This window comes from Acipenser ruthenus, chromosome 1 (assembly GCF_902713425.1).
Source record: "Acipenser ruthenus chromosome 1, fAciRut3.2 maternal haplotype, whole genome shotgun sequence".
NCBI lineage: Eukaryota > Metazoa > Chordata > Actinopteri > Acipenseriformes > Acipenseridae > Acipenser > Acipenser ruthenus.
In genome coordinates this window covers 36,815,002-36,827,650 of record NC_081189.1, presented here as the reverse complement: position 1 = coordinate 36,827,650, position 12,649 = coordinate 36,815,002, and the positions used below count along the sequence as shown (strand labels likewise).

Below are 12,649 nucleotides of genomic sequence, written 5' to 3'. Positions count from 1 at the left end.
CCTGTTTTTAGTTAGGTTCCTGGTCTGTTTAGTTAGTGCTCGAGAAGAGCTAGGTGTTTGTTTTCGTTTTAATTTATTTTTGTTTATTAAAAATAGATTGTAAGTGCTTAAACTCCATTTCTCTGTGTGCTGGGTCTGTTTGAAAGAGGCAAAGAACATGAGTGAGTGGTTGCTCAATCACAATATATATACTGTGTGTATATATATATACAGCTCTGGAAAAAATTAAGAGACCACTGCAAAATTATCAGTTTCTCTGGTTTTACTATTTATAGGTATGTGTTTGGGTAAAATGAACATTTTTGTTTTATTCTATAAACTACTGACAACATTTCTCCCAAATTCCAAATAAAAATATTGTCATTTAGAGCATTTATTTGCAGAAAATGACAACTGGTCAAAATAACAAAAAAGATGCAGTGTTGTCAGACCTCGAATAATGCAAAGAAAATAAGTTCATATTCATTTTTAAACAACACAATACTAATGTTTTAACTTAGGAAGAGTTCAGAAATCAATATTTGGTGGAATAACCCTGATTTTCAAGCACAGCTTTCATGCGTCTTGGCATGCTCTCCACCAGTCTTTCACATTGATGTTGGGTGACTTTATGCCACTCCTGGCGCAAATATTCAAGCAGCTCGGCTTTGTTTGATGGCTTGTGACCATCCATCTTCCTCTTGATCACATTCCAGAGGTTTTCAATGGGGTTCAGGTCTGGAGATTGGGCTGGCCATGACAGGGTCTTGATCTGGTGGTCCTCCATCCACACCTTGATTGACCTGGTTGTGTGGCATGGAGCATTGTCCTGCTGGAAAAACCAATCCTCATTAATTACATAAATGTCCAGTATATCAGTATTGGGCCACCTTTCTTGTCTCAATTAAAGACTACCCAATATGGAAATAATACATGCATGACTTCCTGGGACCTGTGCTTGGCATTTCCCTCTTATTATGGCTCTGGTTGGCAGCTTTTATAAAGAGGATTAAGGATTGTATTTAAAAAGTATATTTTCTGGAGGCTTTTTCTTCAGTTGACAAACAAAATATCACAATATTTTGCAAGATTTGGCAGTCTGAGGTTTTTACCTTTTAATTGGCACTAATTTCATATAGACAAAAAGGATACAGTTGTATGTAGATAGGTCACTTTGCCACATTATGAGTATTGGCCATGTTATTCCCATAATTAACTGCGTGCATACTTCATACCAGTGTGTATTTTTTCTTAATAATACATTATTTGAATAAAATCATCTTGTGAATAAAGCAAAGCAGAAGAAAAAGCTGTAAATACACAAAAAATGACCTTACATATTGCTATGCATTCTCTTTTGTTTTGTTTGTTTTTTTTCCTAGATGAACACATCATTACTGGGGAGCATTGGCATGCTGAACTCTGCCCCTCAGCTGCGCTGTATTAAAACATACCAGGTTCCTCCAGTCCAGCCCGTCTCCCCCGGCTCCCAGAATGCACTAAAGCTGGCACGACTGATCTGGACCTCCAACCGCAATGTCATCCTGATGGTCCACGATGGCAAGGAGCACCGTTTCATGGTCTGAGGACCGGGCAAGACCACTAAATCATCACAGGAACCGCAGGCTGTGGTCCTCGCCGACCATGTAGTCTAGAAAATAGTGTTTGCACTTTTTGGTTGTTTACATCAAGGTTATAATTTTTTTAAGGTTAAATATACTTTCAAACCTGTTTCAGAGACTAAAAGTTGTCGTTTATAGACAGTCTTATACAAATGGTCTTTCGTTCAGGTTTTACTGTAAATTGGTTTAAAAAAAAATTTCATTCGAAAAAAGAAAAAGAAAGGGGCAATGATAATTGTAGAGAATAAGAAAAATGCAAAAGAAAGTGGTCATCAATAAAGGTACATGTAAAAAAAAAAAGCATATCAAATTATATAAAATATTATCAAGACTGCACAAGTTACTTGTGATCTAGACTCATCTGTGCTATGTAATCTTAAGTTATGATTTGTTTTTATTGTTAATAGATGAAATCCCATCAATGGCACCATGTGAAACAATACATATATTTAGTTCTCGGTTGTCCATCTATTGCTGAGGCAGTTGAGCATTAATGCAAAATGTGTATTTCAAAAGTAATATATAGCCACCCTGTGACGGATCAGATATGATTAATCTGCTTTCTTCCATGTCATGCAATACCTTGAGCTGCTTTCTTCTGCAGCTTCTCGCACTTCATGTTAGCAAAGGTAGGAATTATTTCATTCTTGGGACACTGATCGAATGCAGAAAGCTGCTGCTTTTTTCCTTTCTAGGTGTATAGTAACAATCAAGCAAGGTTCTGTAAGAATGTGTTTGCTGTGAATGCCCTTGTTTTGAGCAAAGCTTCAAGTTTAACAAAAGTTCAGAAAGGCTTATAACTCCTGAAAGCAAAGCAAACAATATTTTTTACATCATTATGCCATTGTTTTAATTAGCAGATAATTCACTACTTAAAAATAGGGCTACATTAAAGGTAATAACTAAGGCTACATTTACATCTCATGAGCATAACCATTTTCTTACAAGTCTTGTATCACTCCTCTGATGTTTTCTTTAGTTTTCTCTGAGTTTAGTTTTCCTGACTATTTTCAGGTTGTCTATCTAATCCTTTCGAGATTGTATCCCTGTTCAACAAGAATCTGCAGAAAAAAAAATGATGATGCAATTGTTTAATATTTTTTCTAAAAGTTTACCACTTGTTTTTTCACTGCTGTTCTGAGAAACAGTCCAGTTCGGCTATCACTGCTGATGTCAGTTGATTGGAAGGATTAAGAATGGTTTGATATATTCAAAACCAAATTGTTCACCATGAAGTGGGTTAGCAATCATCGAGCATAAAGAAAATATTCTGGAAGAAACCAGGCTCTGCAATTAAGATGTCTGGAGCTTGACTTGTTATCTTTTGTTCTATATAATTGTTGAATACTAATTGAGAATTTAAGATATAATATCACTTAAAATAAGCCTATTCTGTCACTGAATGCAATTCAATAGTGATGCTTAGCTGTGGTATAAATATGCATACTTTCCATGTAAAGCTGAACTATTGTAAGGCCGCTTTCTAAATAAGGTTGAATAAACTGCAGTTCAGCAAGTTTATTGTAACTACAGATGTGTTGTATGTGTCTTAAACTCCCCTTTTTAAATGGGTACTATATTCATCACCACCCTTTCCAGATTAGAATGCCAGTGCTAATATTATGATCATATCACTTCATGCTCTACACCTACAACCCAATGCAAATTCACCACGTTAACCAAATGTCAGGTTGCACGGGAAGGCTGGATATGTTTTTCAAACCTTTCTGCACCGTCCAGGGGGTAGAACCACATTGGTTTGTTTATCCCGTTTTGCAGCTGTGTATAAATTAAGGAGGTGGGGAATGTTGCAGAAGCAACTGAACTTGAGGTCATAACCTAACAGAAGCAAATATTACTGTAGCCATATGTTTACATCTTTATTTCATCACCAACTTTCCATTTCCTTTGACTTTGTAACCCAACCATCATTGACATCAACAACAGGCAGCACCAGGAAAGGTGGCAGACATGCCAAACAGGCTGAGCTGCCTGAATCCTATGGCTACTTATAGGACTGCAAATTCCCTCTTAGCAATCCTGTCAAGTTCCTCTCCCCTAGAGATAATACCAACAACAGGAAAGAATACACCATTTACACTTGCCACTCACAGATGAAATGTAGCTGATATCAACGGTAAAGTTCTCAAGGCACCTGTTTATTGTAACAGCTTTCACTGCTGCAGTAAATGAAATCAGTTTTGCAAAGTGTGCTGCTGCCATTTACCCATTGAAAGTCAGTCCATATTGTAGTTGGACAAATTTGGAAGTTTTAATATTATGTACAGTATCCTGAAAACTAGGCTTTAGCTATACGCTGTCAGTGAAACTCCAAACCAATTACATTTCTGACCCGAACAGCATAAAACTAAGTTAGATATCTTGCCAGAATTTACATTTCTTAATTGATTTTTCTCAGTATTTTATGAGGGCTGTTTCCTACCATATAGGCATCCTTACCATAGACTGCATTTGTAAATAGTGATTTGGTACAGGAGCTGAACAATAAAACTATTTAAATTAAAATGGATATTCATACAAACCAATATCAATTTTAACAGCTCAATGGCTGAAGAAATTACCTGATAAACCAGTATTAATCATAGCAAATGTTGTTTGGTCAGAATGTACTGTAAGATGGGCACATTTAATTGCAAAATTAATTTTCAACAAATTAACCAATATGAAAATCCCAAGTCCTGTACATCATCTCCACCTTCTTGCAACATCTCTCAAAATGCAGTTCTATACAAAGTTAATTACAAGCTCTCTGCATTATTCCAAACAGATGCTGAAAGGAAAATCCCCACAGTTGTACTCTCAGACCCTGCACCTTTGCATTGTTAATGCTCAGCTCTCAAAGTCAAATTTGTATTGTCACTCCTGTGTAAGCTTTTAGTGTGTTATTGATTTGTTATTACTGTATTTGGAACTGTCCTTGTAAATGTAGATATATAAGTGGCTTTATTGTCAATATATTTGTTTGAGATGTGACATTACATGATAATACTCATATGATAATATACAGTAGTAGCTATGGAAGACACTTCACTGTGCATGGCAATATTGTGTGTGTGTGTGTGTGTATCTGGGCTATCTATGATTTTACTGAATAAGTACTGTAAATGTTATGTTACTTTATGTTGTGTGTACACCCGTGTTCAAATAAAATAAATATAAACGAAACGTACATAATATTTCACAATATTGTGCCCTTCATGCAACCAGTCACACATCTTATTTCTAAGCAGTCAATGTGCTTTGAAATGTGCTTTTCTGGCCTGAGTAGCAACGAGATACATATAGCTAGAATTTACAGACTGAAAAAAACTCAATAGTAATGAAAAGTCACCCCACAATCACACTGGGAAAGCAGGCAGCAAACAGTGAACCTACATCCAAAAGTCAATGTAGCTTAAAGTAAATATTATTAGGTATCAAAGTTTACTTTTGTTGTGCTTATCTTTGTTTTGTACATATTTCACCTTTTCTTGGATGTAATGTTTCGTCTCTTACTTGCTGTTTGAACATTAAAATCATGATATATCTCCTTTGCATCCAAACACCCCAGTTTTCTTTATTAGGCATAACGAACTTTACAGTAAACTGCATTTTTTTCCTCTGACGTGATTTCCTGGTGCACCAAAAATGTCCTGTGAAGGGTATGTTTCCGTCCAGATCTGAGTGACGTGCGGTGCTCGGCAGAAAGCTTCCTGTTTGACAAGTAATGCCAGCACTAATATATCATTATTGTAGAATAATTAGTTTCAAGTTTTATTTTAAATAGCACTTTGATGTTTTTTTTCAAAGATACTGTGTTATTTTATTAGGAATATTAATATTAGGGAGTAAAAGAGACATGCAAGTAACATTTTTTTTTTTTTTTTAAATGTATTTGTAAACTACGTTGTGGTCTATGACTTTATGTAGCCTACACCTAATTATCCTATTTCTTTAAGTGGTTTATTGTATGAATATTTTCTTTTAAAATAAATTACTATTTGCGGTTTACAAAATAATATGTACACAAACATCATATAGACTATAGAGACGGAGTAATCGAGTGGTCCGGACAGCAGTTTAATGTGTTTAAAAAAATACAAAAACTCATATAATGATAATTATTCCTGTTGCGCCTAACTTCTCACTGTTACATAAGTAAATATATAGAAATAGTAATATTGTATCGTGGAAACTTACTTCAGAAGTACAGACGTGCTCAAATTTGTTGGTACCCCTCCACAAAAAACGAAGAATGCACAATTTTCTCTGAAATAACTTGAAACTGACAAAAGTAATTGGCATCCACCATTGTTTATTTAATAGAAATCAGACTTTGCTTTTGATTTTTTATTCAACATAATATTGTAAATAAGAAAACAAATGAAAATGGCATGGACAAAAATGATGGGGCCGCTAACCTAATATTCTGTTGCACAACCTTTAGAGGCAATCACTGCAATCAAACGTTTTCTGTAGCTCTCAATGAGACTTCTGCACCTGTTAACAGTAGTTTGGCCCACTCTTCCTGAGCAAACTGCTCCAGCTGTCTCAGGTTTGATGGGTGCCTTCTCCAGACTGCAAGTTTCAGCTCTTTCCATAGATGTTCGATAGGATTCAGATCAGGACTCATAGAAGGCCACTTCAGAATAGTCCAATGTTTTGTTCTTATCCATTCTTGGGTGCTTTTAGCTGTGTGTTTTGGGTCATTATCCTGTTGGAGGACCCATGACCTGCGACTGAGACAGAGCTTTCTGACACTGAGCAGTACGTTTCGCTCCAGAATGCCTTGATAGTCTTGAGATTTCATTGTGCCCTGCACAGATTCAAGGCACCCTGTGCCAGGCGCAGCAAAGCAGCCCCAAAACATAACCGAGCCTCCTCTATGTTTCACTGTAGGTATGGTGTTCTTTTCTTTGAAAGCTTCATTTTTTCGTCTGTGAACATAGAGCTTATGTGACTTGCCAAAAAGCTCCAGTTTTGACTCATCTGTCCAAAGGACATTCTCCCAGAAGGATTGTGGCTTGTCAATATACATTTTAGCAAATTCCAGTCTGACTTTTTTATGTTTTTCTGTCAAGAGTGGAGTCCTCCTGGGTCTTCTTCCATGGAGCCCACTTTCGCTCAAAAAGCGACGGATGGTGCGATCAGAAACTGACGTACCTTCACCTTGGAGTTCAGCTTGTATCTCTTTGGCAGTTATCCTTGGTTCTTTTTCTTCCATTCGCACTATCCTTCTGTTCAATCTGGGGTCGATTTTCCTCTTGCGGCCGCGCCCAGGGAGGTTGGCTACAGTTCCATAGACCTTAAACTTCTTAATAATATTTGCAACTGTTGTCACAGGAACATCAAGCTGCTTGGAGATGGTCTTGTAGCCTTTACCTTTACCATGCTTGTCTATTATTTTCTTTCTGATCTCCTCAGACAACTCTCTCCTTTGCTTTCTCTGGTGTGGTGCACACAATGATACCAAACAGCACAGTGACTACTTTTCTCCATTTAAATAGGCTGAATGACTGATTACAAGATTAGAGGCATGTGTGATACTAATTAAAGAAACTAATTAGTTTGAAATATCACTATAATCCAATTATTTATTATCTTTTCTAAGGGGTACCAACAAATGTGTCCAGGCCATTTTAGAATATCTTTGTAGAATAAGCAATAATTAATCTCTTTTCACAGCTTCTTTGCTTTATTCTATGACATACCAAAGGCATGCAAGTATACATGATAAAATAGCTTTTAATTTCATCACTTTTCAGGAGGAATGAAGCATTATTTCAATGAGCTGTAAGGGTACCAACAAATTTGAGCACGTCTGTATATGTGCAATAGTAAACTTTTTTGGTTAAACTATCAGACCTATAAATATTCCCTTAAACGTCCTCGCTCTTATTGGGGAGATCCTGTAGATTTTATTGAGCTGTATATAAACAGTATAGCTCAATGGTATAACTAGCCTATTTATACCCAATTTGTGATTTTCTCAATTGGCTTAGGAGTGGTCACTTGAAACACTGACACTTTATTTAGTTGTGTGTGACCTGTTAATGTTTTCCAGTTAGATTTTTGTACGCAAGATAAGTAATGAAAATCGTATTGACCAAATATCAAATTGTACTCTACATGAATAGTTCCTTTTGCTGATCAGCATAATTGAGAATTAGGCATAGGCTGCATTGTGCCCATTCCTCAGGACTTGCTTGGTTTAAGAGTTATGATCAGATATCAGTTTTAAATGTTTAATAAGCTGTGCTTTCATCATCATGGATTTTTCGCTTTCAGTACGTGGTTTTTTTGTCTGACCATTTTTCAGTTTTGTTTGGGCCTCACTCCTCACAACATAGGCTTAAACCTTGAAATATCGGAAGATTTCCTAAAGTTATACAGAAATCTTAAATCAGTTTTCAGTTTTAAAATGTTTAATGGCAGTTTGGCTGGTTGCAATGCAAGAGTGTAAAAGGTTTGCTTTAATGACCAAAGCAGGCTGATTAAGTAGAGCCTGTGAATGCATTAAACATCATGACCTGACCCAGTGTGATATAATAATAGGCTAGTAACTGTCTTTCACTCAGGATCAGAGGACATATCAGCGGGAAATGCCTGGAAAGGACATGACTAATAGGAAGGTAAAGCTAGCCACTGCAGGCTGAACTTTCACCTTTCGTCCCTGCAGTTGAGAGACGTGGCTGATGCTGAAAAATCAATACTTTGGAGTCAGATGGGAAATATTTCTAGCCTCTAACTAGAGCATGTGTTTTGACAAGGCCAAGCTAATCCACACAACAAAAGAGAAAGAGAAAAAAGGGAGTCATTCTTAAAGCTTGACACTTCAAGGTGTTTCTACACAATGGTGCAGGGAGAGAAAGAGCGTCAATAAGCACAAATACCAAAGGTCAGTGGCAAAGTAAATGAATATCAAAACAGTGGGATTCCATTCTTTTCAAATATTTCATTATAAACTCTACATTACATATTGGAATGTTAAAACACTAAACACAGGTATTTCAGTATGGGATAAACAACAACAAAAAATGTTTGAATGCAGTACCAGTAAAGCAAAGAACTAGATGATTTCATCAATGATTCAACATGTTCTACTATTAATCTCAGACTATCTTACCTAAATTCCAAGACAAAGTGCTATCGGGTCTAAAACCAGCCATTTGAGTTGTTTGTGAGGCTTAAAGCATTATTTATTTTAATAAAACTGGTTGTTTATCCCTCAACTGAGTTGTTACTGTGGATTTGCCCATACTTTCTTTCCCGAATCAAAAATGTTATTGAATAGTAGCAACTACTCATCATAAAAAGGTTTTAAGTTTTGGTGTCACCACTTTGATCAGTATAATGACAGCATGGAACAGTTTCAACTGAAACATGTCCTCCCTCTGATTCTGGAAATGAAAAAGCCATGCCCAGTGTGGTGCCTTAGCATATCAGTGTGCTTCTGGCTTCACTGAAGTCAGCCAGCTCAAATCCAGCGCTGACATTTCAGATGGTGTCTAATCTGATCCAGGCGATGCAGAAAGGGTTTTCCAGGGGTTTGGTGATGATGGGAGGGGAGTGGCTTTCCTTTGTGAGGAAATGTGGCTTTACCCCAAGGGAGAGAACAAAAAAGAACTAGGAAATTATTACCAATCATGTTGCTGCAAGCCACAGCTGGGCTGCTGATAAGGAGAAAAATATAATTCTATTTTATTTCCTGTATTAAGATAAAGCACAGGAGCAGGGTAGTCTGGGTCAGTACATGGATAAGGACCACTTAAGTGTGGACACAGTACTACAAGACTTGGGTGTCAGCAAGTGACCATAGAAAGGAGGGTGCTGGTGATAGTATTGTGGATATTTCAATTGTCAATGTATTTATTTAACCAGGATAAACCCATCCATATTATTTTCAAAATACACAAGTGCAAAAAACAATCATGGTTAAAAGTTAAATCTATATAACTTTTGCACAGAGAAATAAGAAACAAGACTCCTCACTACATCTATAGTAACAGATCATCACACATATGTATGGTTGGGTTCTATGTCCACTCACATGACTCCTGGTGTACCCTTATACAAGTTTCACATAGTAAAAGCATAGCAAAGTGTAATAAAAGATATGTAAGCATTGTAAAGCACAGAGAGGTATGGTAAAACATATTAAAAAAACATACCTACCAGAGTAAGCTATGGTAAATGCATAGCATAACCATGGGGAAAGTGCAAAAATGTCTTTCAAAAATACAGTGGTAAACTTTAAAGATACCATCCAGGCTTATATCGACTTCTGCTACATCATCAGCTGACCACAGCCCCCCTCATCAGCACACTCACACACATAGATATTTAATAGGGCTGTGCAGAGAGTTTTGACATGTGCCACATTTGCCACATTCGGACAAAGGTTCACACTGTGATATGCAAAAGTCGAATTCTAAAATACCACAGATACAAAATTGTTCCACCAGCTGGCACTGTGTGCTAAACAAGAACTGCAAGAACAGTCAGTGAATTAATGTTGAACAGCTGTATTAAACTCATTTGGAAGGGTCTTTTTACACCCAGATCAAGCCTCAAAAAAGTCTTAGGAATACCATGGTAAAAAAAAAAAAGAATGGTAAAAACCATGCTTGGAGGAAGTGGAACCCTGGGTGGAGGAAGGTACTGTAGCTATATTTAATCAAGGGCAACAGCAGCAGGTTCCTGGAGATATGCAATTCATAAATCAAATGGTAAGGGGGTGATCACTTTAATGAAGCCAAATACTTATTGGCCAAGAGCTGGCACTGACAGGCTGTGGTAACTGTGATTGGTCACAGCCAATCACAGCTACAGCTCAACCATCACCATGCTGCAACCTGTGTGAAAATCTGCAGTCACATCAATGTTCCTAAGATTCAGCTTACTGTGATTTATAAATGGCAAAAATCATTGGATATTTCATCCTGACTCATTCTTTTTAGTTTTGTTAAATCCTTACTCTGTTGCAAACGAGTCGGAAGTCTTGGGTGAAATGTACTAAACATGCACAATGCTGTTAGTGACTTTCTAGGGAATGCTTTGTGGCAGCAGTTTTTCTTTGTGGTTCAGACTTAGATGAATATGTAATTATGAGTGTTCCTGCATAAATTTGCAAAAAGGGCCAAAGATAGTGCAAATGACGGTTCTCAAATATTACAATGAGATGCCGACAATTGCGACTCTTACAATTGCATCAATTTGGCATTTCCCAGTCCGCTTTTTCTCGTTGCCAGTTGTGCTATAGATGTTACCCTTTGGGCACCCTCTGCTGCAGCAAACCACAACTTAAGTCCCGCTATTTATTTGAACAATGTCGCACGACTCTCACAATGTGAAATGCTAGAGATCTCACTATGAAGATGCAACAAATACATTTGCGGCTCTCTTCATTAACATATTTTCTCTTCGTGCATGCGACAAAATGCTAAGTGTCACAACAAAAATTAGTATTATTATTATTTGTTTATTTAGCAGATGCCTTTATCCAAGGCGACTTACAGAGACTAGGGTGTGTGAACTATGCATCAGCTGCAGAGTCACTTACAATTACGTCTCACCCGAAAGACGGAGCACAAGGAGGTTAAGTGACTTGCTCAGGGTCACACAATGAGTCAGTGGCTGAGGTGGGATTTGAAATGGGGACCTCCTGGATACAAGCCCTTTTCTTTAACCACTGGACCACACAGCCTCCTATGAAAATGCAAATTGTGGTATGTTTGCGATGCGACGGGCCCACCTTAGTACATCTACCCCTGAATTTTCTTAACAGTATGGGGGCCTAAGATGATCTCAGACCCCATATTTCTCCATAGGCCATGATCTTAAATACTGTAAAATCTAATATTTTAAGGTACATATCTTCCTGTAGACACACTGAACATTGTGTGGTGTGAAGTACGGAATTATGGTTGTGATCCTTTAACAAAGAAATAACCAAAACATTTCTACTGAATGTTATCTAAACCTTTGCTTATATCAACCCTATAGCGTTTACCTATCGGTAGCTATTGATCAGTTCTAAATTAATTACAATATCCTTGCTTAATCTATAGGGCAACAAGGCTGACTTTGCCATTCCCAGAAAGGATGGTGTCTTTACTGGCATTTTGATGAAGTGAGCAAATCAGCATGTTACAAAGCAAATAAATGAGGGAAAAGGAATGCTGTATCTTTTAAAAAACAGCTAGTGGTCATCCAGCTCCTTAGGATGTGCCAGAAGGCTGACAGAAGCCACTCTTACGACCCCAATCAGTGTCCAGTAGGAAGAGGGCCAGCTGTAGATTCTATCTCAAGGTGATAGTCACCTCTGACCTTTCTGCAGTCCTAGTACCCACTGGCCATCCATCATATGGTCACTCGCCAGCAACCTCTTTAACCATTTTACAGTCAGCGAACATTAGCTATTGATTTTATTGATTGAAGTCTGCATCTGCTGCAAACCGAAGGCACCTATCTCAGCTCCCCAGCACTTTTCTTTCTTCGTCCTTTGATTTTTACCTCAATCTACTTATCTGTTTCCCTAGCTTTGAGAGGGCTGGTACACTGCAGCACAGAGACTAGATGGCATACTACAGGGAATTAGCAGATGGTATAGCTACCCACTGAACCACACAGATTTCAGGGCCCATTGTGCCAGTAAAAACACTGCTAACTCCTTTTGAGATGGTGTAAACAATGGGTTCTATCTCTATTGTGTCTGAGCAGATGAAGGTAGTTGTGCTGTGCTCTAGGGGGGAGGTACTTTGGTAGCCATCTTGACAGAGGTTAGATGTATCTCAAGATAGCTACAGTCAATCTTACCACTCTAAACTAAAGCAGGTCAGGGATACTGTTGAATTACATGATACATGAACAAATCAGCCTGAAGGAATTACTGCCACCTAACAGGCAATTCCCATATTACACCTTTACTTTGCTTTGGATATTTATATTACTACAAACAGTCTATAAAATATTAAAGAGACAAAGCAGACAACGACATTGTAGATACTTTAAATCACACCAATGTTGTAAATAAACAGAGGTCTTAG

At 37.5% G+C, this 12,649-nt stretch overlaps 1 protein-coding gene across 4 annotated transcripts in view; it reads left to right on the top strand.

Moving 5' to 3' along the window:
* The window catches only part of LOC117421231 (WD repeat-containing protein 7-like), a 217,864-nt gene extending 212,714 nt beyond the window's left edge, over nt 1–5,150 (top strand). For all 4 annotated transcript variants that reach the window (XM_059024567.1, XM_059024573.1, XM_059024571.1 and 1 more), the window contains one exon: nt 1,362–5,150. In XM_059024567.1, the coding sequence (XP_058880550.1) occupies nt 1,362–1,565 (204 nt within the window). In that variant the 3' untranslated portion in view covers nt 1,566–5,150. The remainder of the gene's footprint in view (nt 1–1,361) is intronic.
* Nucleotides 5,151–12,649: the final 7,499 nt, after the last annotated feature.